Below are 23,852 nucleotides of genomic sequence, written 5' to 3'. Positions count from 1 at the left end.
AACCCCCCCCCCCCCCCCCCGCCATTTTTGTTTGAGAACTCTTTAGATCTCCTTCATTTCTGAAAGACACTTTCCACTAGGTAGAGAATTCTGGGCTAACAGCTTTAGTTTTCCTCTGAAGACATTTAACCTAACTAATTTGTTGGCCAGGACTGAGATTTGTTGTTGCTATGGTTTCACTCAATGTATCACAGCTTTCAAATCCCTCTAATGACACTTTGTGCTTATGTGGTGGCTGGTGTGCTAGAGAGCTTTGGGTTTTTGCCAATATTTGCTCCACTTGCAGCCCATGATCTTCCCTTTGCATTATGCCTCGGAGGCCTGTCTCTTGCGAGTTACTGTCCCTGTCAGCCGGTGCACCAGTATCCGGGGCTTGATCTCACGTCTGCCTGCAAGCATGTGTCCCTCTTAGATTTTAGGCCTGTTGGCTGCCCTGGAGCCTCAGCACTCTGATGGGTTCAAGAAAGCTCATGAACTCACTGCCATATAGCTTTTTTCCTTGTCAGTTTGGAATGATGCTCTTTCCAGCTCTCCCTGAGCACAAACCAAAGCATGCTCACGCTGAGTGAGTTCAGTTCACGGATCAATGTTTCTCCCTCAGGCGCTGACACTCTAGAAGTGGAAAAGTCCATTTTCCCCAGGTTCCCCAACTGCTTCTGGCAGCTGGCATCAGTATGTGTAGCTGATGAAGGGGCTTTAGATCTTCATTACTCCTTGCCTTTCCATAGTAACTTCTAAAATTTCCCTTCTTGTTCTATTTCAAAGCCAAACCTGCCCTCATAAGAAAGGTAAAAATATAAACTTAAAACCTTATGTTCTTCTTGGCTCTGACACCCTGTATATAAAACACGTATACAACAATTATTTAGTATTTTCCTTTTGAGTGGTGCTATTTTTTTTTTTTTTTAGATTTTATTTATTTATTTGACAGAGAGAGAGATAACGAGAGCAGGAACACAAGCAGGGGGAGTGGGAGAGGGAGAAGCAGGCTTCCCGCAGAGCAGGGAGCCCGATGCGGGGCTCAATCCCAGGACCCTGGGATCATGACCTGAGCCGAAGGCAGACGCTTAACGACTGAGCCACCCAGGCGCCCCAGAGTGGTGCTATTTCTAATATTTAAATTACAACATTTTTATCTTTAAGTTGCATACTTGTTTCTCTTGAGTAAAGAGTAATAAAGATATTTTACTAGCTCTTTGAACTTGTAGGTCTTAAAATGCTAATAAAATCAAGATGCCCAAGTAACAATAGTTCCCCCCCAAGCAATATTAAATGGCAGATTTTCCCTCGCCCCCAAAAGTCACATCCTATGTGTGTTAGAGCCCAATACAGCACATAGCTAAGTAGGAGATATCAGTTTCTAGAATAGCATCATAAATACACAGAATTAGTTATAGCTTAAATTTTGTAAAATGGTGAATGATGGAATATTGATGTCTGCTTAAAAACACAGCCTTCAAACCATGGTACTGATAGCATTTCCAGACCAATGGTAGATGATAAGAAATGGAACAAAACAGAAGGTGAGAAACAATTTGTACTCTGACAAGAAATACAGAGATCAGGACATAAAATCGTGGCCCTAATGTGAGGTCCTAGGCCCAAGCAGCAGTGAGCAGCACAAAGTGGACCAGACAAAAAAGAAAACATTTAGAAACTTCAGTCTTCAAATCCCCCTAAAGAAGTTCCAATGCCAGGACATAGGACAAGGATATACAGCAAGGAAGATACTCAAATAAATTCTTTTGCAGAGAGAGAATCTGATAGGTTCAAGGGACAAAAAAGGTGTTGTTTCTGTCTCGTGCCCTTGCATCTATGGCAAAAGAGACAAGCAGAATATTAAACCTCCTGCCAAGGAGACAAGAAAAACTCAAGGGCTGGACATGCTCTATCCAGAGGGCAGCCTAGAGGCTCCCCATGATATCTTCTGTAGGAGCAGCAGGTGGATGTTTTTGTTTTGTAAATTATGGCAAGCCCTGGAAAATATAGCTATTATTTTTTAAAAATTTTTATTGACCTTAGAGAAGAAATTTCACCCTACTGTGTAAAATACCCACATGTGACAATGATAGAAACCATTAACAGCATTCAGGGGACCAAACCGATAAAGACTTCCAAAGTTATATTAATGTTCAGGAAAACAAATGAAGGGAAAGCTAGCTAAACTAAAGAGTTAATATAATTTGATCTCTACATTACAGATCTTTCTTTTGCTGTATAAGGCCAGTAGGTTGACTTTTCTAAAAACGTCAATTATCATGAGTGATCCAATTCCTCTGGAATGCTCCTTACCTCATATCTGAGAAAAGTAAACATGTATCAAAAAAAAAAAGTCCCCAGTTTTTCCTTCAATTTAGGTCATAAATATCCTTCATTTGTTCTAAATGACAAGAAGGGATTATTATGAGACGCACTCTACAATTAACTCTTTCTGTTGACAGATGCCTCATGGGGGAGAATCTATGAATCTGTTGGTATTATCAAAAACATTAATTCTTCAGTGGAAACATACAGAAATTACACTCTAATACCGTTTAGCTTTCAGAGCAGTATTCGCTGCTACATTAGCATTATTTCAGTCATCACCTGGGCAAGTCAACGTGAAAGGCGGCAGGCAGCACAGGGTCGCGGCTCTCGCACGCACCACGCCCACGAGGAGAGGGCAGCCGCGCGCGAGGAGGTCGGGGGCGGCCCTGCTGACTCACCGCCAAGCCGTCCCGCGCGCGTCCCCGTCACTCGCTCACCTGGTAACTTGGCCATTGACTCAATGTAGAGCTGCTGACCTAGATTCTTAGTTTTGTTCACACTGGCACAGACCTGCTGCAAAGTCAGCTGAGGGAAAAGAACGACAGAATATGTTTCAAAAATCAGGAAATTAAAAGATAAACAAGACACGCATTAAAAGATGAAGTACGTTTAACCCCTGGTTCTCTGAAGACATGACTAAAGGCACAGTAACAACGTTAACTCGCTTCCCCCCTGGGCCACAGCACGCCGCTACAAAGGCAACTTTACCTAAGTCTGTCCACAGTTCGGTAACTGTTAGGAAGCACACGATGAACCCAAATACCACCTTGCAAAGGTGCTGTTTTCTTTTCACAGGCATTTTTCCAACCCAAAACGGACTAGGACGTCTGCTCATCAAACACGGTGCCAGTGGGTCAAGGACACACAACAGGCAGTCCCACGCGCTCAGGCGCGGAAGTGGTGCTGACCCATCTCACCCCACGAGGCAGGGACGCAAAGGACGCCGCCCGCCCGCACGCACGCCCGCACGCACGACGCCGCTCACGTACCGCTTCCCCGCGCGCCGCCTCGGCGCGGGCTCCGCTGCACTCACTGGACGACGCGAGGCTGAGGCGCGGCTCCTGCGAGTCGCTGCTGCCCAAGCTTCCGTAGCCGCTGGAGGCGCTCCCGTGAACCGGCTGCGGGAAGAAGGAGGCGCCGCTGAAGGAAGGAGGAGATCCGGGGCCGCGGCCGCGGGGAGAGCCAGAGCGTCCAGCTCAGACTTTACGCCAGCACGGACCTCCCTGAACCCCTAAGGGATTGTTTTTTGAAATACCGAAGCCAAAAGCCAGAGGTTGAGCACACGGTAGCGTCCGGAATACATGAAGGATGCTCTCATTTAGAAACAGCTTCCCTGTCTGACCTGCTGACTAGCTTTGCTCTCTTGGAATGGGATCTTACAAGAATGTTCTGTGCATTTCACTCAGGAAAAGGAAAACAAGATGAATAAAACTGAATTTAAAAACAAAAACGGGGGCGCCTGGGTGGCTCAGTCGTTGAATGTCTGCCTTCGGCTCAGGTCACGATCCCAGGGTCCTGGGATCGAGCCCCGCATCGGGCTCCCTGCTCCGCGGGAAGCCTGCTTCTCCCTCTCCCACTCCCCCTGCTTGTGTTCCTTCTCTCGCTGTGTCTCTGTCAAATAAATAAATAAAATCTTTCTTAAAAAATAATAAATAAAAACAAAAACAGGAAGACAAAAATTCCTGGAACGCAGAGGGTAAAGATTTCTCTCCTTGCGGTGTATTTTTGTGAGGTGACTTCACTAAGATCGACTGTTAAAATAAAACATGATTATGGAAATTTTGTGTTTGCTTTTTAAAATCTCACTTTACCTGTAAGAGAAGTTTGTGAATTTGTTCTTGTAATTCTGTTATGTCTTTGTCATTACTGTTCGTCTTTCTTTTTCTGGTAGCAAAAACATCCTCATTCAGTGGACTCCTACAAAGTGCCAAGTGCAAGATGGAGTCAGGCAATTCAAAATTTACAATAAAGTCTAAAGTGATTTTTAAACAGAATGTTCAAATAATAAATCTATACTTCTACAGAGCAACTCTTTGACTTCAAATAGAAAATATAAAGCTAAATCCCATCTGTGGAGGCAGAAAAAATACTAAGACATTAAGAGGCTTCTTTGGATCGTCTAGAGCTCTAGTGTTTCAACATCTGTGTCAGCACTGTTTTTGTAGAAATCTAAAATCAATGACGACTAACCTCCTTAGCTACCAAAATATCTTCAACAACCACTGGTCTCAACATTTAACATTAACTGAGTAACCTATTGTAGAAATTTTAAGACCCTAGGTCCGCCAAACAACATTTAATGTTTAATGTACCTAATCGCTTCAGCAACCCAACTATTGATGAAACTGTGGCTGTCACAACCTGCAGTCTTGTTTACACTAAGAGTGTTTCAAAACTACTACCTGAACACAGTGAGAGGCAGGTGTGCCAGCTAGAAAACATCACAAAGAAGAGAAGGAAATGATGTTCATTTAGGACCTTCTATGTGACAGGAACCATGCTGCTTTTATAACATACAGCAAGAAGAACATTTTTAAAATCCTTACAATGTGCCAGACACCGTCCCAAGTGCTCTAGCAAGTATTACCTCCTTCACCGGAGTTGAAAACTTCTCAAAGTCACCTAGCTGGTAAAGTCTAAGCAGGTATTCATGAAGGGACCAGAGTCTAGGTTTCGGGGTGCACTTTTGCCACCACAGTGTATTGCCTCTCAGCACCTCAGTAACCCAAGTACTATTAACGTGATACACTGATCAGACATGTCATCTCCTGAGTCCTCCCAACCCTACGAAGCAGGAATCATCGTGATGCCAGAGAGGTTGGGTTACTTGCTGACTCTCATACCTGAGAAGCAGCAGTCAGGGTTTGAATCTACAGGCCTGACTCCAAAGCCAGTGCCTTCCCTTTTCCATTCTGCCATCCTGCTGTTTCTCACAACTTAAACGCACAACCCAATTCCCTAAAAACATACTTTCCCAAAGAAACAATTATCAAAAAAACCACAGGATATTAGCAGTGTCATAAAAGTAGTCAGGAAGAGCTCTGCCTCTGGAGACCACTTCCCTCTCTGTGCAGACCCCCGTGGCAATGTCGTCTCCCTCAGCGGGCAGACCGTGGGTGGTGCCCTCCGACAGCTATCGGCACGGCCTGGGGCATGTGGAACGTACACGGCAAACTGTGCTTGAGTGCACCGCCTGACACACTGTGCGCGGCACCCCCTTAGCCCGTCTAATGCCTGTGCCCCCCTGCTTCCCACTGGCATGTGAGCTCTGTGGGGTCAGGCTCTCTGCCCTGCTGTGTTCATCCCTCTGGTACCTCCGACAGGCACATACAAGAATGAATCCATCAGGGAAGGAGCAGTCTGGGGGTAAGGTACATCTGACCCGTGATAAATACGTCCACGCACTATGAGCTTGAATACCTTCCAGAAACGTTTGGGTTTGTCTGTCAAATGAAACTCTGGAACAGAAATAGAACCAACTGCTTTGTGTTGTGAGGTCTATTCCTGTCTGTGAAACTTTCTACAAAGCCAGGTTGTGTCTTTAGTCAGTAATCATGTAACTCAAGATGATGAACGTGCAGGCTGTGGAGACGCAGCCTTGACCAGAAAGTGGCAAATGCTGTGCAGCGCTAGGTGACTGGCTATGGAAGGACGCTGCTCGAGGAGTCAGGGAGAAAACCTGGTTCTTGTCTCCACTTCCCCACCTCCTCCTCAAGGGACCTCTGCGAAAGTTACTCTTTCGCCGAGTATATGGATATTATCTGTAGGATCACCTGCCTGCCCACAGAGAGGTGGCTAGGTTCCCTGCTGAACACCCTCCCTGTCCCCCCTCACTGTTCCCATTTCAACCTCACACTTGCCAAAACTCCACTCACATGTGCCATTTCTAGGTCCTGGCTCTCCCACTGCACTGTGCGCCCCAGGACAGTGGAGATGCTGTCTGTGTGGTCTACCATCTTAGTCTCAGGGTCTAGCACAATGCCCGGCACAGCAGGTGACCCAAAAGTCCTCGTTAAAACAGTTGTATAAACATAGTGGATGATTATTTTACAAGAGTGATGAACACTTACTAGTCACTAAGTTTTTCCTTCACATCATCCCGGAAATTGAGATGCAAATGCTGGTATAATTTATAATTTTTTTTTAAACTGCAAACACTGTGAGTACTTATCAGTTAATTTCATACGTTATATAATCAAACTGAAAGGACACCTGAAGCATCTAGGACATGGCTCTGGCACTGACAGGGAAGGCACGCAGACCGATGGACAGACACCCAGAGGGACACCTCATGAGAGCAATCATACTTGCTCTGGGGTTTCCTATGGTCATACTAAGGAACCACCTGATTTGATTTTCATTTCCCCACAGATCTCCCTACCGGGAAAAAAAAGTCCTTTCTGACCAACATGAATAACACTGAATTGGCAGTCATATTTCCTATCCTACTTATTACATTAGTTTTCTAGCACAAATTGGTCTCTTGAGTTAAGGCAGCATAGAGCGTATTTCTCCCATTAGGGTTCCGGACCTGCTCTGCTGAGAGGCCAAACCCCAGAGCACAAAGACATAGGAGGACCTTGGGACCGTTTCTCACCATGGCTAGGTATCCTCTATTATAGTATTAAAACATGACAAAAGAAGTCTTACTGGTAGACCTACTGTTCTCAGTTTTACGCTTACGTGAACAAAACTGTAAAACAAAACACAAAAGACATAATGTCTCAATCTCAGCATGATCCTTAAGTAAAATTTCCATGCTAAAAAAAAAAAAAACCAAACCGTTACCACAGGGGAACCTATGGCCCAGCTGAGAAACCTACAGGTCAATTTTAAATTTTAAACCAAAAAGTCAAGGGACTGGGAGTATTTTAGGCTACAAGAGTAGCAGGCCAGGTTGTTCCAGATTCATTTCACAAGGTTCTGTTACATGGATGGTAGCAGTAATCAAACAGGCCAGAGTCAGCTGTGTTGGCAGGAAAATAACAGCTAAAGCATCTAATTTTTAAAAATAAAGATTTGATACAATGGACATCAATAAGTGGAATTTGACAGCAGAAGCTGATATAAAAAGTTTTACGTGGTCACTAAAGAGAACTTTAAAATTCAGAAAAGACAAAAAAAAAAAAAACAAAACCAAAACAAACCAACCCTCATCCCATTACCCTACACATAGCCAAAATTTGTATTTTATTTCCTTTCTTCTTCTTTTTCCTACTTCACAGTGTTTGTGTGTCATCTGAACTCATATATATTCATATGGTATAAACAGTTTTGTATGCTGCTTTTTAAATCGAATATATATCAATTTCTCATGTTATATAATCTTTGCAAAAATTTCCTTTGACCAATAATAGAACACGTCAAACAAATAGTCTAGAACTTACTTAATGATCAACATATAAGCTACTCTAAGCCTGCCATTATGATTGAACAATGGTGCAAATGCGTCTTTTCTTTATAAAGCTCTTCTGTATTTAGGCCTATTTCCTTAGACTGTTTCCATAAGGGAATCATGAGGTCAAAGAGGTAGAAATCTTTCAAGGTTCTTGACATACACTGCAAAACGGTCTTCCAAAAGCACTTAAAAAAAAAATCTGTGCTTTATTTGGTTTATGTATCAATTGAGTCAAAGGGAGTCAGTAGGTGGAAGAATACTATTTGGTAAAAACGTTCTTCTAAAACCATGAACACTGACTGACTTACGTTCGAACTTTATGCCGACCAATGATGAACGATACCTTCCGGCTCCATGGGTTCACAAAGCTGGACCAGCTGGAGTCCAAGATGACGTAATCTCCATTTTGAGTACAAAATCGAATGGGTGAGTGTTCAAAGGGAGGGTGGCCTGCATACTTCAAGACTATATAAGATAATACGACGAGATTAGAATTTATTTAATGCAGATATTTACTGCAGATGTCTTTTTCTAAGCATTTATTGGTAAGTTTTTCAGATGTCAAAATAGAAAAAAAAATTGTTTTAGCAGCTTCAACACAGTGCTCACCTGTTAAAGGTTGAGCTCTAGTGATTAAGAGCTTATGAGAAGATCTAACAAGAAATGAAATGGAGAATTAGAGCGGATGAGTGGTTACACAAAAACTTCCTCCTATAAAGAAGCAGGTCCTTACCTTTTTGGTGTACAGCAAGCATGAGAGAACGATCTTCTGAGTGCAGATACGCTAAGACAGACGTTCCCATCAGATCCTGAGGTAGGTAACCCAGCAGAGGCACCGCTCTGGGGTAGAGACACAGCACAGACAGCACGTTACATGCAACAAGTAATTTTCAGACTTTATACACTTTAAACAATACTGTCTTACTTAATTCTAAATATGAAAAAAAAAAGGTATGCAAAAGATGTCATTCCAGCATTTATAAAAGGAGCAAACCACCTCAGTGCCCACACCATGGGGAAATGGTTCCATAATCTAAGAAATGCTGGGCATTGGACATGTGTCAAAGTCGCCTATGGAACTTGCTAGAAAAAGATTCACAGGCTCACCACAGGCTAACTAAATCACGGTTTCTGGGGTAAGACCAGGAATCTGTATTTTTAGCAAGTTCCTCAGGGGTCTCTGATTGCCTCCCCTTCCCCATTTAAAAAGTTTACAAAGATCACGTCATAACGCAGAAGAATGCTTATGGTTTTAAGTTAATAAAGCAGGCTACAAATTTATCCAGCACGATTAAAACCACACAGAAACAGTGTCTCCCATAAGGTAGTAACAAATAGACACCAGGAACACAAAGACATGTGCAGGATGAAGCTTTAGGGAAAGCCATGAATGCAGAACCTTAAGGATGACTTGGAAAGAACTGACTGCATAAATGTTTTCTGTGTGTACAAATTCACAAACATTTTCTAATGCAATAAATTTAAGCCATTACCATGGTATCTGCAGCTAAATGTTCTTACTCTCTACAGACTCCATGATACAAAGTATTTCACCAATTACTGTTTAGATTCAGGGTATCCATTATAAAATAAACCTATTTTCAGATGTTAAGATTTTTAAAAAATCAAAATTAAGAGCGATCATAACTGTGCCAGCCGTTTTGACTTTGTTGTTTTACAATTATGTGCGCCATGGTGCACTGAGCCCCAGATTTCCAGATTTCACAAGTAAATAAAATTCAAAAATAAACGCGGGGTGGGGAACAGAGGGTACTCACCAGGGGATAACAATGTTTATTTTTCCAAATAAAAGTATTAAAAAACAACAATAAGCAATGACTACTACCTATATCACTATTCTTTAAGTAAGAGCACTTTAATACCAAAAAAAAGTGGAAAAGACGGAAGTTCAAAATGACTGATGATGCTTTAAATTAAGTAAACTTAGCTTTACCAAAAAAAACCCAAAAAACAAAAAACTGTTCTATTTTTCCTTTTGTTTCTCCCCCTCATTTCAGACTCATAAACATTTCATCAAAAGGTGTTTAGCAAAGCACTTGTCTGGTGGAAATCATGCTTGCACAGGAGCTCGAGGCCAGAGTTAGAGTTTTGGTCTCCTTTAGAGGACAATCACGTACCATGTCCAGGTTCACTGTTCTCTTGTGTAACGTGGAACAATAATTCCTGACTTACCTAAAGCAGACTACTGTGAAATCAAATATAACTTGTAAACTGTAGAGGTATAATGTGCAAGATACTTATATTAAAACATAAACTTCAAGCTAAGAAATCAAAGGGGCAAATGGATAGGTGTCCATTTCATAATGGAGAGGTATGTAAACATAATGTAAATGTTCTCATATTTCTATCTATTTTCAGAAACAAAATTTCTTTCAGGCTTAAAGAAGCCCTTACCTTTCATCTATTTCAAGAAAGACACAGCCTGGGGTGTGTGTTGTGGTAAAAATTCTTTTATCCACCGGGATTCGAGGAGCTACGAAAAACAGAAAAACTCACCTAAAGGCAAATATCTAATCAGTCATCCACTTAACTGAGCACTTACATTAAAGAGAGAACAATATCCCTATATGAAATGGAAGAAATCTCACTTAGGGCCCTGGCCTTCAAGAAGCCAAGGCTACGGTTAAATTATAATACTTGTCATTATTAACTATATTTCGAGTAGGTCAAAATGCGATGCCTACCGAAGTTAATTTTAAATAGAGTTTGTGTGCACGGAAAGCTTACTCATCACAATCCCACAGTCAAAGCTGGAGGAAATGAAAGGTCAGGCCCGGCAAGCCTGGTGGTATTTGGTGGTGGTGTACAACTAAGTACATTGGATTTGGTGTCAGTTATGACGCAGATATTTTAAATCTGTGTCAGAAAATGGGTACGGTCAGTTCGACTGTAGCTCACTTTGAAAACGCAGTGATTTGAAATCATGCACAGTTTCATCTGCAAGAAATGAGAGGTGAAGGGAGTCCCCCAAGAATACACAAACACACGCACACACCTCATCTAGGGCTACCTCTGTGCACCGCGTGTTTTACAGGAGACACGCCCGTCCACACCTGACTTCAGACGGCCCCCCTTCCACCCTCACAGTTAACTGAGGAGGAGCAGGCCCACCACCAGCCACGTCCGGGAGCCCCCGCGAGGCTTCTCCAAGGTGAGGCGCCCAGGCACTGTAGCATCTGTGTATGTCTTCACACTTAACGTGTGTAAAGCTGTGTTATTGTTTTTATTAGATTCCTGGCCCATTGTTAACGTGTGGTTAAGTTTTTGAGTGTTGTGCCCCTAAACACATTTTTCCCTTAAGCCCTGTGGTTTTGTGTGTGTGTGTGTTTTGGTGTGGGGTTTTTTTGTTGTTTTTTTGCATAGGATGGTAATTTTTAGGAAAGCACATGTCAGATTACAGCAGAACTGACTTTAATTTCAAATAACAAATGGAAGCTGCTTGTGTATTAACCCATGAATTTGGAAATGTAGTTCTGCCACCAGAGGACAGAAACTACAGTTTTCACTTAAGGGCTTTCTGGACATGTAAAAAATATAAATTCATTCTTGTGACCTCACTGTGCAACAATTTTCATGCTCTCGCTCTCTTTTTTTTTAAAGATTTATTTATTGAGAGAGAGTGTGTGCGTAGGGGGAGAGGCAGATGGAGGGAATCTCAAGCAGACTCCCCACTGGGCATGGAGCCCGACTTGGGGCTCGATCCCACAACTGGTAAGATCGTGACCTGAGCTGAAACCAATGGTCAGGTGCTTATTAATCAACTGAGCCACCGAGGCGCCCCCAAGTTCCATGTTCTTGTTTCACACAGGGCAGAAGCCAAAGGCCACATGATAGTCACCAGTAGAGAATGGATCAGAGGACCAGGTATTGGTGGCCAAGTTTGTGCTTAGACCCTTAGGGCCGCGCCGACCTTGAAGGAGACAACCACCAAGAAGTCAGGGTCAGGAAACATCAGGGCAGATCAGCTCTAAATGCCCAAGAGTTCAGGGCCAACATGAAGCCTCCAGCACTCTTTTCTGGTTCTGTGGCTGCCGTAAACAGGCTTTCACATGTTCCTACTGTCAGGTTACGTTTGATCTGAAAGCAGACACTCCTGACTTACCTTCATAACCGGAGTGAATCTTCTCCACCAGGGTGAGACAGCAGGGCTCAGATTCCGGCTGGGTAGAGCTATGTACATGCATCAAATATGGGATAATCCGGAATGGGTAGTAATGCTTTTCTTGCTCTGTGTCTTGGCCTCCCCTGAAAAGCACAGAAAGGATGAGTAACCAGTCCTGATGCATTCAGGGAGCCCAATGTGAAACAAGGCCAGGAGAGACGCCTTCTTGGTGATTTCCGAGAGACCTATCCAAATCTAAAAAGTTTAAATGTGTTTATTTTAAAAAGAAATGTTAGTTTACATTTTTGATACCCAAGGATAATTACACTCATTCATTATTCAATGAAAAAGAGGTTTTATGGAGAACCAGTTTAGTGCGTTAAAAATGGAACTAGCCATCCCATGACTTTTCTTTTTACCCAAACCGTAACTTCCCGACGTGACTTCCCTACCTGTCTTACCTCACGCGTCTAAACCAAGTACCACGTGACAGAAATCAGGGTTCCCTGTGATCATGCCCCCCCGAAGCCAGCTCTCCACCATCCCTACCTACACTCTCTCAGGGGACTGACTTAGTCTCATAGCGTCAGCTACTACCTGGATGGGCAGAGGGCCCTGTGCGTGGGGAAGCGCTCCTTACATGCCTGCCTGAGCAGGAGAGCAGGGCTAGAACCTGCTCGGCGAGCCCCAGCCCCGGCTGTGGGGCACCTCCCTGGGCAGGGGCGGCTCAACTCCCAGGCTTTCACCCTGTTTTAGAGCTCTAGCTGCCCGGGGGACATTTCTCCTTGGATACACCGTGGTCCCCTGAGTGTCAACGTGCGCACAACCAAATCCATACTCCCCCATTTCTACGAGTCACACCTCGCCTCTCCCACCATTGTTCGAAGTGATGTCAGGTGGTCTTCAGCTGCCTAGAAGCTCCACGTCCACGTCCACGTCCACGTCCACGTGCCCTGGCGCTCCCACCCCCACCTCGCTTCCTTGCCTCTCTGCAGACCTGGCGCCTCCACTCTCAACCGTGACCCCACTTCTGCCACTGAGAAACAACAGCGGCCTGACACTGACCCTGACCCACAAGCTGTGCTGTGTCTCCCACTCCCTCCTGTTTCTGTGCACGCGTCTCCCAGGCTCATCCCTTCCCCGGCTTCTCCATGTCCTGTCCGTGCTGACGACCCGAGTACCTGTCTCTAGCACCTGTCTCTACCTTCGCCCTGAACTCCAGACCCACGTACCAATGCCGACTCAACCCTGCAAGTTAGATTTCCAACAGATAGGGCGAATCAACTTGTCTAAAACCAGGCACCGGACTCTTCCCCTCCTCGCTCAGGAGGCGGCTCTCCTGGTTTCCTTTGCCCCCAGTAAAGGGCCACTGGAGTCAGGGACCCTCGTGTCACCTTCGCCGAATCCTTTATTTCACACCCAAAACTAGTCCATTAATGAACTCCGATAACTCTCCCGTACACAAATATCCAGAATACTCCAAAACATCCAGAATACTTCCACATCTTCCTGCCACCGCCGCCCGGGGTGACAGCCCTTCCCGCTGCCTGTCATCCCTGCACCTTCTCTAGCCCAGCGCCTAGCGCGGTCCTTTCATGCCAGTTCTCGTCCTTCTGAAAAATGAAACTGTCCTATCTCTGTCCACTGAGGATTCCCAGAAGCCAGGAGGAGCCTGCTTGGTCTCCATACGGTAATGCCATTTCCCACCACAAGGAATGAGGGATGGTCGGAGAAATGACGGACTCCACGTCTGAGGTAGGAAACGTCTAGGCGGGGCCTGGGCCACTGTGCCCGAAGCAAAGGCAGCTGTCAGCGACCACAGGGGTGCCCTCACACGGCACTGGAGCTAACCTGAAGGGCTTCCTGCTGGCCGCAGACGGGACCACTTGAGCATCATGGAGATAAACGAGAGCCCTGTTTTAGCTCACACTCTGAAATGCTGATGGAGGAAATGATACACAGTCTGAGATCTGCTTCAGGATCACGGGGAGGGTGGGCTGAGGTGCAGGCAGTGGCAGAGATGACAGAAGACTGGCCACGGGTTAATGTTACTGAAGCTGAATGGTGAGTACATACCAGTTCACTGTACTATTGCCTCGACTTCCATGTTATTTTGCAAATTCCGCTAGTAAAGTTTTCAAATAAATGCTTAACCTGAACGAAAACATTTCCTTCAGAAATCAAAGCTCCCGACGGTCTGGTCCCTGTTTCTTCATCTCCTTCCATCCTCTGCTCCAGCCACATTAGCTTCCTTGTTACTCCCCCACAGGCCAAGCATGCTCTGCCCCAGGGCCTTTGCACTTGTCTCGAACACTCTTCCCTCAGATAGAAGTATGGCTCGCTCCCTCACCTCCTTCAGGCTCTGGCTCAAATCAGCCTTCTTATTAGAGAACATTCCTTAACTACCCTGAACACACTAGCAATCTCTCCCCTGCCCAGAATTCTCTCACTCCCCTTCACTGTTCCACACAGAACTTACCGCCAGAGGACACGTACGTAGGTACCTGTTATTGGTCTCCCCCCACACACAAAATGGAAGGTCCACGAGGGCAAGAACTTTGCACCTGTAACCTTGCCTGGCTCAGAGAAGGCACACAAATACATTTATTAGCAAAACAAACACAAACAGTACTTCGTCTGTGGCAAGCACTGTTCTAAGAGCTTCATAACAACTCATCTGTGAAGGAACGAATGAACACAGCCCTCCCTCCTGCACCCCTTTCCCCAAGGTAGCCCTCCCCAAGCACTGGAATGCTCTTAGCTCAAGGCCCCCAACCCCATGGAGGGCTGACTGATCCATTACAAGGAAGGGAGCCTTCTCTTGAGTTTTCCACATCTGGAGCCTTTACTAACTTCAACACTCATGCTGGCAATCGTGACGTCACTGAACCACGTTTTCTTCTAATTGCAAAAGTAACACGAACACATCACAGTAAATTCAGGACAGGAAAAAAAAATCACTAATAAATACTATCAGAAATCAACTACGATTAAAATTTCGGTCTGTTTTCTTCCAGTTCACTATGTCTGGACCTTTTAAATCCTTCTCTTAGACATATCTATCTTACTCTCTTTAGAATTATTCAAAATTTAAGAAGTTAGTGGCGCCTGGCTGGCTCAGTCGGTAGAGCGTGTGACTCTTGATCTCCAGGTCACGAGTTCAAGCCGTACATTAGGCACAGAGCTCGTTAAAAAAAAAAAAATTAAAAAAATAAAGTAAAATTTCAAAAATTAATTTTAAATGAGACCAAAAGTCAAAAAGCAAACAAAAAACAAAAGATCCCCAAACAATGGGCATTTGAAAGTGTAATTAACATCATCCAGCGGTTCTTAGAGAGAGAGCACGAGAGAGAGCATGAGAGAGAGCCAGCACCCCCAGGCTAAGAATGATCTCTCTGTTCTTTTTCCTGACTGCATTATTATCTAGTCATTTTTTGAGTGTCTGCTCTTCTCCTCAATCAAAATAAAAACTTCTTGTGGCAAGAACCCAGTGCTAGCTGAATACAAAAGAATCTAAAAAGGGCCAAATAAAATCAGAGCGTAACCCACCGTTCCTGGCCCCCACAAGCCCCTAGACTTACCGGATCCTGCAGAAAAAGGATTTCACCGGAGCAAATTCGTACTGAGATGCTGCGGGAAACAGAGACAAAAGTGTTAATCACCCCCTCCCAGGGCAATAGGCCAGAGCAGCTCCCCTCAGCAAGACAAACTCCAACTATCCCCAAACAAACAAGAAACTATTCTTTCAAAGAAGGAGATATTCTTGATTCAAACAGGGCTCCTGCCCTCACTTTGAGATCAAGTTGCATCCAGTATTTTCCAGGGGGCTTTGGTACTCTAGCAGTGACCTTCAGGGAGACAGTGAGGATATGTGGGACTGAGGGCTTTCCCTCATTGAACTGCTGAAACTACCCGAGCTCCTCCTTCCAAGGTCAAGGCAATAATCCGGGGACACAGTTACTTTGGTGGGCATATTCTATTTCACTGTGACAGTCTGGACATGCCTCAGAAACCGATTTGGACAACTTACAGCATATACAGCATATAGATTCACAAATGTCTTTCACTTTTTTCTTTCCCTGGACAAAGTCCCCAAAGTTGGGCCCCGGAAATGACATGATCGTCTTAGGACTCTCACCGTGGAGTGCCACACTGATCTACAGAAGATTGTACCAACCAACAGGGTCTCTAACGACATGTTCTCACAACCCTCATGCCAATGGTTGCACCAGTTTTATTGATTTCAGCATTAATTTTATTGATTTGTGAAGTGGTAATTCAGAAATGTTTAAGTTTGCCTTGTTCAAGGGGCCGAACCTTTTTTTCCCAAGTGTTTGTTGACTATTTAGCTCTCCTCTGCTTAGAGCTCCTTGAATTGATCTTTTGGGCATTTGCTCACTGGGGTGAAAAATCCTCAGTTTTAGGAACCAAGGAAATGCTTAAAACCAAGGAGATGTTTTACAAACATACACTGAAGGAGCATAAACAATGAGAGCTCTGAAGAACCAAGACAGGGCACATGGTCCAGGTCTTTGCACTTCTTAGGAGAGGATCACGGGAAGAGTCAGAAAATGGGCTTTTGAATGATCAGGGAAAACGTACATGATTAAACAAAACAAAACAAAACAAACGCAAAAACTCCAGTTTCAAAGGCACCAATGATCCAACTGTCAGAATTCAGAACACTACGGAAGTCACAGTCCTGGAATTCTGAAACCAGAAGACTGTTCTTACAGCTCATCTGTGACAAAGAACCAAGCTGACAAGGTCAGCTCACCGAATTCATTGCTCTAAGATACCCGACGGCCCTGATATCAAAACCACCCCAGGAAAGGCTCAGATAAGTTTGCAGAGGAATGACGGCAAGGTAAGGATGTTTCAAAAATACTCTTAATTTTTTGAGACTATTTTTATGAACAGGACTGATTCCTTGGTGTGGCTTTCAAACGCCCACCTTTGTGTGACTACAGACGTCCTGATTGACGGTTCCGGCTTGCAGGGATGGACGCGGTCAGGAGGGGCAGCGGTTCCGAGCAAGGACCCTGGACTCACACCGCCAGGCTCCACGCCTACCGGCAGCATGACCTTGGGTGAGTCCCTTAGCTCTGTGCCTCAGTGATCGCGGCGGCGGAGAAGGGGCGTGGCTCCCAGCTTCAGGGGACGTAACTGACCACAGGCCACAGCTGCTGCCCCAGGGCCCCGTGTCGGGTGGCTGTTCCCGTCCAGTGCCCGAGCCCGGAGCGGTACTGGGACAGGACCATTCCATGGAGACGCAGGGCTCCTCCGGTGCGTGACCGTGGCTTGGACTTCCCTTTGACTTGCCTGGCCCAGCTGTCTTTTGAGCTGTGCGGCAGGCCAAGCCATCTCCTCCCAGTCCCCCTTGTCTCCACTCCCTCCATGGGTGTCAGTCGTGTGCTGTGGGCTGAGGGCACTGCTTCCCCCCTCCCCCACCCCCTACAGCAAGTCGTCTACACGGCTGACCCCATTTTGGCATTTGCTGCTCAGCAGACCCAAACTAACACAGCTACCTCATCTGTCAACTGGGGACAGTGATGGTATCTATACCTCATAAGGTTTTTGTGAAGATTAAACAAGTCAATCCACTGAAACATGAAGAAAAGTCCCTGGCAAACAATATCCGTTCCATAGAATGGAAGCAACGAAGAGGACCTCTCATGTTGCAGAACGTTCCAGACATCTAGAGTGCTTTCCCAACCATTGGTGTGCTTGCTTCTCGCAGCAGCCCTGTGTTAGCAGGCTGGTAGGACAAGATGATGATTTTACAGTGAGAGGCTAAATGGCCCCCTTGGCTCATGAAGGGACAAAACTCAATTGAAAACTCAGATCTTCAGATTTCCTTGTTTAAAATTCTTTGCACATAGGAAATACCGCAACTCTACCTGAAGGGCGGCTTGCGTGCACTCTGCGTGAGGACACTAGGCACCTGAATTCAACTGCACTCTCTAGGGGTCGTGCAGGACGGAGAGCCGGACCGTGGGATCTTAAACGGTAGACGTGAGCCCCTTATCAGTTCCACGCCTCGGCTGTAGCGGGTGAATCCTTGTTTTTGGAAGTGCACTCTAAAGAAACAGTGGTCAGATCCTTCTGGGAGGTCTGCACAACGAACCGAAGTGGAAACGTGCTCTGACGCCAGGCCGAAGGCTGACAACTGCTGAGTTTAGAGCTTCCTATGTCCCCTTCATGTTCTATGAGCTCAAAAGAAGGGCAGAAGGAGGCAGCATGGGCCCAGCCCAGAAATGGCTCAAGAAGAGCTGGAATCGCTCAGGTGTGCGAGGCAAAGCCCAGAGTGAGCAGTAGCCAAGAGGAGCACCATCTCTTTAAGGAGGAAGTCAATATTTAGGTCCCAAAGACAGCAATTTCAGGGTATATTATGTTTTTACATGGAGGGGAAATATCACGGCAATAACTCATTTGCAGGGATAACACGGCTGAAAAGAGCAGAGAGACCACAGAGGCGACCTTGGAGGGAAGGTGGCTGGGGAGGCGCGACAACAGGCTGACAGCGCCATGGTGCACCTGCCCTGCTCACGGCTGCATCTCAGCACCCTGAACAGCTCCCGGTCCACAGTGCTTGCCAAATAAATGTCTATGGAGTGGATGAAGGATCGATAAAAGCAGAGAAACAAACATGGACAGTTAAAGATTGAAAATATGTGTTCGAGAAAGAGGAAGAGAAATGAAATCAATGTTTTTGAGTGAGGGGAACAGGAGAGAGCTGGAAACAAGCAAGGAAGACAGGTGTGCATTTTGAAGTGTCCACAACCTGTGCCCAGAAGACGGGGCAAAGGTCTGCCACGGAAAAAAGCAGCGTGCGAGACTGTTTCCATTGGACCACGTCCTGTGTTAGAAAGTCAGAATGGGCACAGGGCCCTAGATTTGCAAGATGAGAAGGTTCTGGAGGTGTGTTTCACATCCATGCCAATGTACCTAACACTACTAAATTGTACATTTAAAAATGGTTAAGATGGTACACTTTGCTAATGGGTTTTTTTTTTTTACCATAATAAACAAATCAAATATAAATTTCAAAAAAATTAGAGAAGAGGGCTTAGACTCAAAAGAAAAAGGTTGACCTACACTAAGCTCTTTAAGACACGCTTCACGAAGAATATGAAATAAGTAATAAAGGATGACTTTAAAAAGAAATAATGAATTATTTAAAAAATAATATAGGTCTGAAAGTCACAAAGGAAACTAGGACTGGGCATCCCCAGTTCAGGGAAATAAGGATTTCAGAAGAAAAAGTAGTGAGATTCATGAACTTTTAGGTAGAAGTGAAACTCGAAGGGGAGCTAACCATGAGAAGTTTATCTCCAAAGCCAAGCAAAGAAATAATGAAGTCAATGTAAGAGGGAAAATGTTTAATTTTATTAACTTAGAGAAAACAGAATCTTTATAACAATTAACCTGCTATATGGTACACAGGCAGTCAAACCATGTTTAAAAGAAAACATATTTATGATATAGAACCTATAAAATTAACTTGACTAAATGAAAGCCTATTAATTGGAACTTTGTCATTAGAAGCATTTAAAATGCTGTTTCCAACACCGTCTGACTTCTCATTTACTTATTTCCTTATCTTTGTTTTTTTTTTAAAGTTTTATTTATTTTTAGTAATGTCTACACCCAATGTGGGGCTTGAACTCACGACCCCAAGGTCAAGAGTAGCACGTTCCACCAATTGAGCCAGCCAGGTGCCCCACATTCTGATTTTTTAAATAAAGAAATAAGAAAAACCATATAGTTTGCAGGTTCAAAACAATGCGTTAATTTTGGTACTCTTTCTGAAGAAATGAACCTGATCTTTATGAGGCAAGGTAAACATCTGAGCATGGGTCCCATTACCTCTCTGGGTCCAGTTGCTCCAGAGGGGAAGCTGCGCGTGGGCAGTGTGTGCACAGAAGACCCTCACATCTTGGGGAGCAAGCAGTTCCACAAAGTGCGAAGACTCCAGGAAGTCTTTCTTACAGTTCAGGATTGAAGTAGCCTGTTCAGAAATGTGCACTAACCTTCCAGACAGAAATGAAAACACTGCCACAAAGGTATCCTATGAAAAACATTTAAAATAAATGCAAATATTGAGACACTTGCAAACAACATTCCCTGAAAGGTAAATTTCTTCTAGACTCCTAATGTGATCAACACACGCACACATCCTGCAAAAGCAGCATGAGTCTCCAACATATACCTTAATGACTGTCATAAAACCTGCATTTTATCTTCTGAAGGTCTGATTTCTTTTTTTTTTTATTCTTATGTTAATCCCCATACATTACATCATTAGTTTTAGATGTAGTGTTCCATGATTCATTGTTTGTGCATAACACCCAGTGCTCCATGCAGAACGTGCCCTCCTCAATACCCATCACCAGGCTAACCCATCCTCCCACCCCCCTCCCCTCTAGAACCCTCAGTTTGTTTCTCAGAGTCCATCGTCTCTCATGGTTCGTCTACCCCTCCAATTTTCCCTGCTTCATTCTTCCCCTCTGAAGGTCTGATTTCTATACCAAACAATATACCAGCTCATCCTATATCGACTAAACGTGCACACGGCGCATCCATTTCTGATTCCTTCTCGTTTGCAAACTGAGGGGACTGTCTTCTCTTGACCAACGTGAACTCTAGGCTTCAAGACCAAGCTCAAGAGTCTCTTCTTTCAAGACACGGTCTTTGACAAACCTCGCTACATAAGAATCATTTCTCATATGTTCCGTCAAACATCAATAACATTTACAATCGGCTACTGTTTGTGTCTGCTAGCATTGGCATGTCCTCCCCTCTCTAATTTTACCTGAAGATCTTAAAGGGAAAATGTTTTCTTAAACCTTTCTTTGTTTCTTCCATCTCCGCCACACCCACCAGAGTCCCATAAACACCCCAGTCAGTAAAACAAATACTCCTGTGATCTTAGGGAGAGCTCCTGTTCCGATATTACCAGATCTTTATGTATGGGGTCTAAACATAAAACTAAGTAATCTCCATCACATCAGTAAGGCATAAGGCTGAATGATTCTGCCAACATGAAGAGATTCAAAAAAGATCCACTACATGTCTCTTCCCAAATATGACAGAAAAATGACAGCATCTCAACTCACCTGGTTCTATAAAATCCAGTTGTTACAACTTGAAGGAGTAGGTAATGGAACTAAGAATGATATAAATACAAATTAACGATTCTGAGATCAAAATAAAATGAGGGCGGTTACTCTGCAGTTTGTTATTTGTTTTTCTCTCTGACTTCGAGAGAACACAGGGATGCTCAGGAGGCAGGGGCGGCTCGGGAGGGGAGCCTAGCAGACCATCGCCTCAGGGCCACCACCTGGGTTTACATCTGTGCTCCCGCAAGGGCAGGAGAAACTACACGATGCCTCCTCAGCAGCGCGCCTCCACTGTTTGCCTTGCATCACGGTTAATGAAACTCCAGCGTGTTAGGTTTCAACATCTACGTCTAGACAAGGTTGTTAGGAAAAGTCACCCAGGTTGATATGGCAAAATGTGTGGATTCTTACTGTGTTTTTGGAAGTGTACCCCGAGGCAGCCGTGGCCAGCTCCTCAAGATTGTATGCGGTCGCAGCTGCTTGAGGCGCTCCACTCTGACTGAGAGTCTGGAAAAACCCACTGTTTGCTAAGAAACACAGGAAAATAAACAGGTAGTCCAATGACCACGAGAGCTTAAGGAAATCATTTTTACCACCCTTGAAGCTGGCTTATTTTTTAGGATGAGGACACCTCGGCGTGTCTGCCTCAAAACCAGATCATTTTCTTTCACCTAAAACACTGACAGTTGTACAGACGTAAGTCTTTGGATTTTAGGATTTTCTGATGTTCTGTGTCACGAGGAGCAAGATCCATACAAGGTACGAAAACCTAAAATTCCAAATACATGCATGTGATGTGTTTATGGCAGAAACATTACTTTCGTATTCAGGCATTGTGTGTCGTATGCGACTTCACAGAAGTTTGTGCTGAAGAAAATGTGTACTTTATTAAATCCCCGGAAAAGAAAGGTCAGAGATAAAAAGGAAAAGGTGTTTGCAACTGTTCATTTTTAATTTGGCAAATTCCTGATATATCATGAATGCACTGTAACAGTACGTGGATGACAGAGAAAGGTGAGCTGTATTTAGCCAAATGTATTTTTTCCCCAATACCCTTAGAAGACAATGATCTTTTAAAAAGTCAGTCTTTGGGGCGCCTGGGTGGCTCAGTTGTTAAGCATCTGCCTTCGGCTCAGGTCATGATCCCAGGGTCCTGGGATCGAGCCCCATATCGGGCTCCCTGCTTCACGGGAAGCCTGCTTCTCCCTCTCCCACTCCCCTGCTTGTGTTCCCTCTCTTGCCGTGTCTCTCTCTGTCAAATAAATTAAAAAAAAAAAATCTTAAAAAAAAAAAGTCAGTCTTTAAAATGTGCTAAACTCTACCTCCTACAGCAAATCATCAAAATATGGCAGTCACTAAACAACAGTTCCTAAACTATGACACAAACAACGTTTTCCTGATGTTCCTAATTTGCAAAACCAAGACACGAATAGAATCCATGTGGATCTGCTCATCTCACATCAAGCACCATAAAAAGGTCAAAACATTTCAGGGACCAGAACCACACTGATAACTCTTACGGCTTGGCCGATGTTTATGAGCAAAATGATGTACTCGCACGACTGTACTTTTTCTCTAGCTCATTTACCTTGTACGCTGTGCACGCAGCGAAGTGCATAGTTGAGGGCCTCGACGGTGCTCGGCTTACTGTGTCTCCCCGATGGCAAGTATTTTTTCATTTCTTGCACAACCATTATAAGTTCTTCAGAAACTCTGTTTCGATCTTGCTGTTCACTGTAAGAAAACAACAACAAAAAACCCCGTCAATTCACAGGTTCAATTATAAGAACAGCCAAAGTTTACTGAACAGCATATGACGTGCCAAGCAACTTTCTAAGTGTTTCCCATGGATCAACTCATTTAGCTCACAGGTTTATTTTCCTCTTTGGGGGGATCCTGGCCAAAGAAACTGGTAAACATCAAACATCTTCCGTTCTTTCTCATTCCCACTGCAGGCCCCTGCTCAGCTAAACCCTTAACCACTCTCTCCACCCTGCCGGTACTTCTTGGTAATTCTTCAGTTTCCCACAGCTTTTCATTCCAAGTTGTCTGAGTATCCCCCTAAACTTTTTCTTAGGCTTACAAATAAAAGAATAAAACGATTTAAGCCCCCCTTTCCCTGTACTAGCCTTCGAAGAACAACAAACAAATCAGGTCCTGTCACCTGTTGCTGTTCTCCACGTGTGGGCTCCACATCTCCTCGTTTCCTCTCCGCAGGGCCTCAGAGCCGCAGGCCTGTGGTCCTTCAAATTCCTGAGGTTCGGTCCCCCTGGAGTCCAGAGATTTACCGCTGGACGTTTCCAGGTCTTCACAGGGGTCCATCTTTTGCTCCGCAGCCCTCAGTCTGTTGCCTGCCTCCTTTTCACTTTGCAATCAGCAACAGAATTTCTCATTTTGGTCCATGCCATTGCTTTAGGGAAAATGATCGGTCATCAGGAGCCGGTGGATCCTGATCCCTGGTCACCTGGAGGAAGTTTCCTATGCAGGATCTCCATGCAGTCTCGATGGCTCCGCTCGCGGGAGCAGCCTGGGGGCGCCGGGGGAGGGGGTACAGAGGGGACAGGTGTCCAGTGACACGGGCGATGTGCTGCGGAAGCTGGGCTGTGACAGACCCCCGGCCAGACTTTCCCATTCGCCGGCCTGCCCACCCGCAGCTGTTCACCTGCCCGCGGCGCGCGCCCAGAAACCGGACCCGGGCAGGGGGGACCTCCAGCGCCAAGTTCAGGAGCCCCAGGTTCCCGGCCCGGCCCCGCCGGGCCGCCGGGTCCAGAACGAAGGGCGGACTCGGGGAGACTTCCCGGTCCGGCAGAGCACTCACCAGCCGCCGCCGCCGCCGCCGCCGCCGCTCGCCCCGCCGGGCCGGACCGAGCCGCACGCAGTCCCGAGGCCCGCCGCGTGCGGG

At 45.1% G+C, this 23,852-nt stretch overlaps 1 protein-coding gene across 3 annotated transcripts in view; it reads right to left on the bottom strand.

The window, feature by feature from the left end:
- Positions 1–23,805, bottom strand: part of PER3 (period circadian regulator 3) — a 58,878-nt gene extending 35,073 nt beyond the window's left edge. For all 3 annotated transcript variants that reach the window (XM_044914375.1, XM_021684010.1, XM_021684012.1), the window contains exons 1-12: positions 23,115–23,805; positions 22,539–22,684; positions 21,362–21,477; positions 19,698–19,899; positions 15,410–15,458; positions 11,829–11,971; positions 10,121–10,199; positions 8,439–8,545; positions 8,014–8,170; positions 4,119–4,224; positions 3,297–3,425; positions 2,745–2,832 (exon numbers count right to left, since the gene is read on the bottom strand). In XM_044914375.1, coding sequence (XP_044770310.1) covers positions 2,745–2,832; positions 3,297–3,425; positions 4,119–4,224; positions 8,014–8,170; positions 8,439–8,545; positions 10,121–10,199; positions 11,829–11,971; positions 15,410–15,458; positions 19,698–19,899; positions 21,362–21,477; positions 22,539–22,684; positions 23,115–23,272 — 1,480 coding nt within the window. In that variant the 5' untranslated portion in view covers positions 23,273–23,805. The remainder of the gene's footprint in view (positions 1–2,744; positions 2,833–3,296; positions 3,426–4,118; positions 4,225–8,013; positions 8,171–8,438; positions 8,546–10,120; positions 10,200–11,828; positions 11,972–15,409; positions 15,459–19,697; positions 19,900–21,361; positions 21,478–22,538; positions 22,685–23,114) is intronic.
- Positions 23,806–23,852: the final 47 nt, after the last annotated feature.

Source organism: Neomonachus schauinslandi, chromosome 4 (genome assembly GCF_002201575.2).
Source record: "Neomonachus schauinslandi chromosome 4, ASM220157v2, whole genome shotgun sequence".
Lineage (NCBI taxonomy): Eukaryota > Metazoa > Chordata > Mammalia > Carnivora > Phocidae > Neomonachus > Neomonachus schauinslandi.
This window is presented reverse-complemented; position numbering and strand designations above follow the sequence as displayed.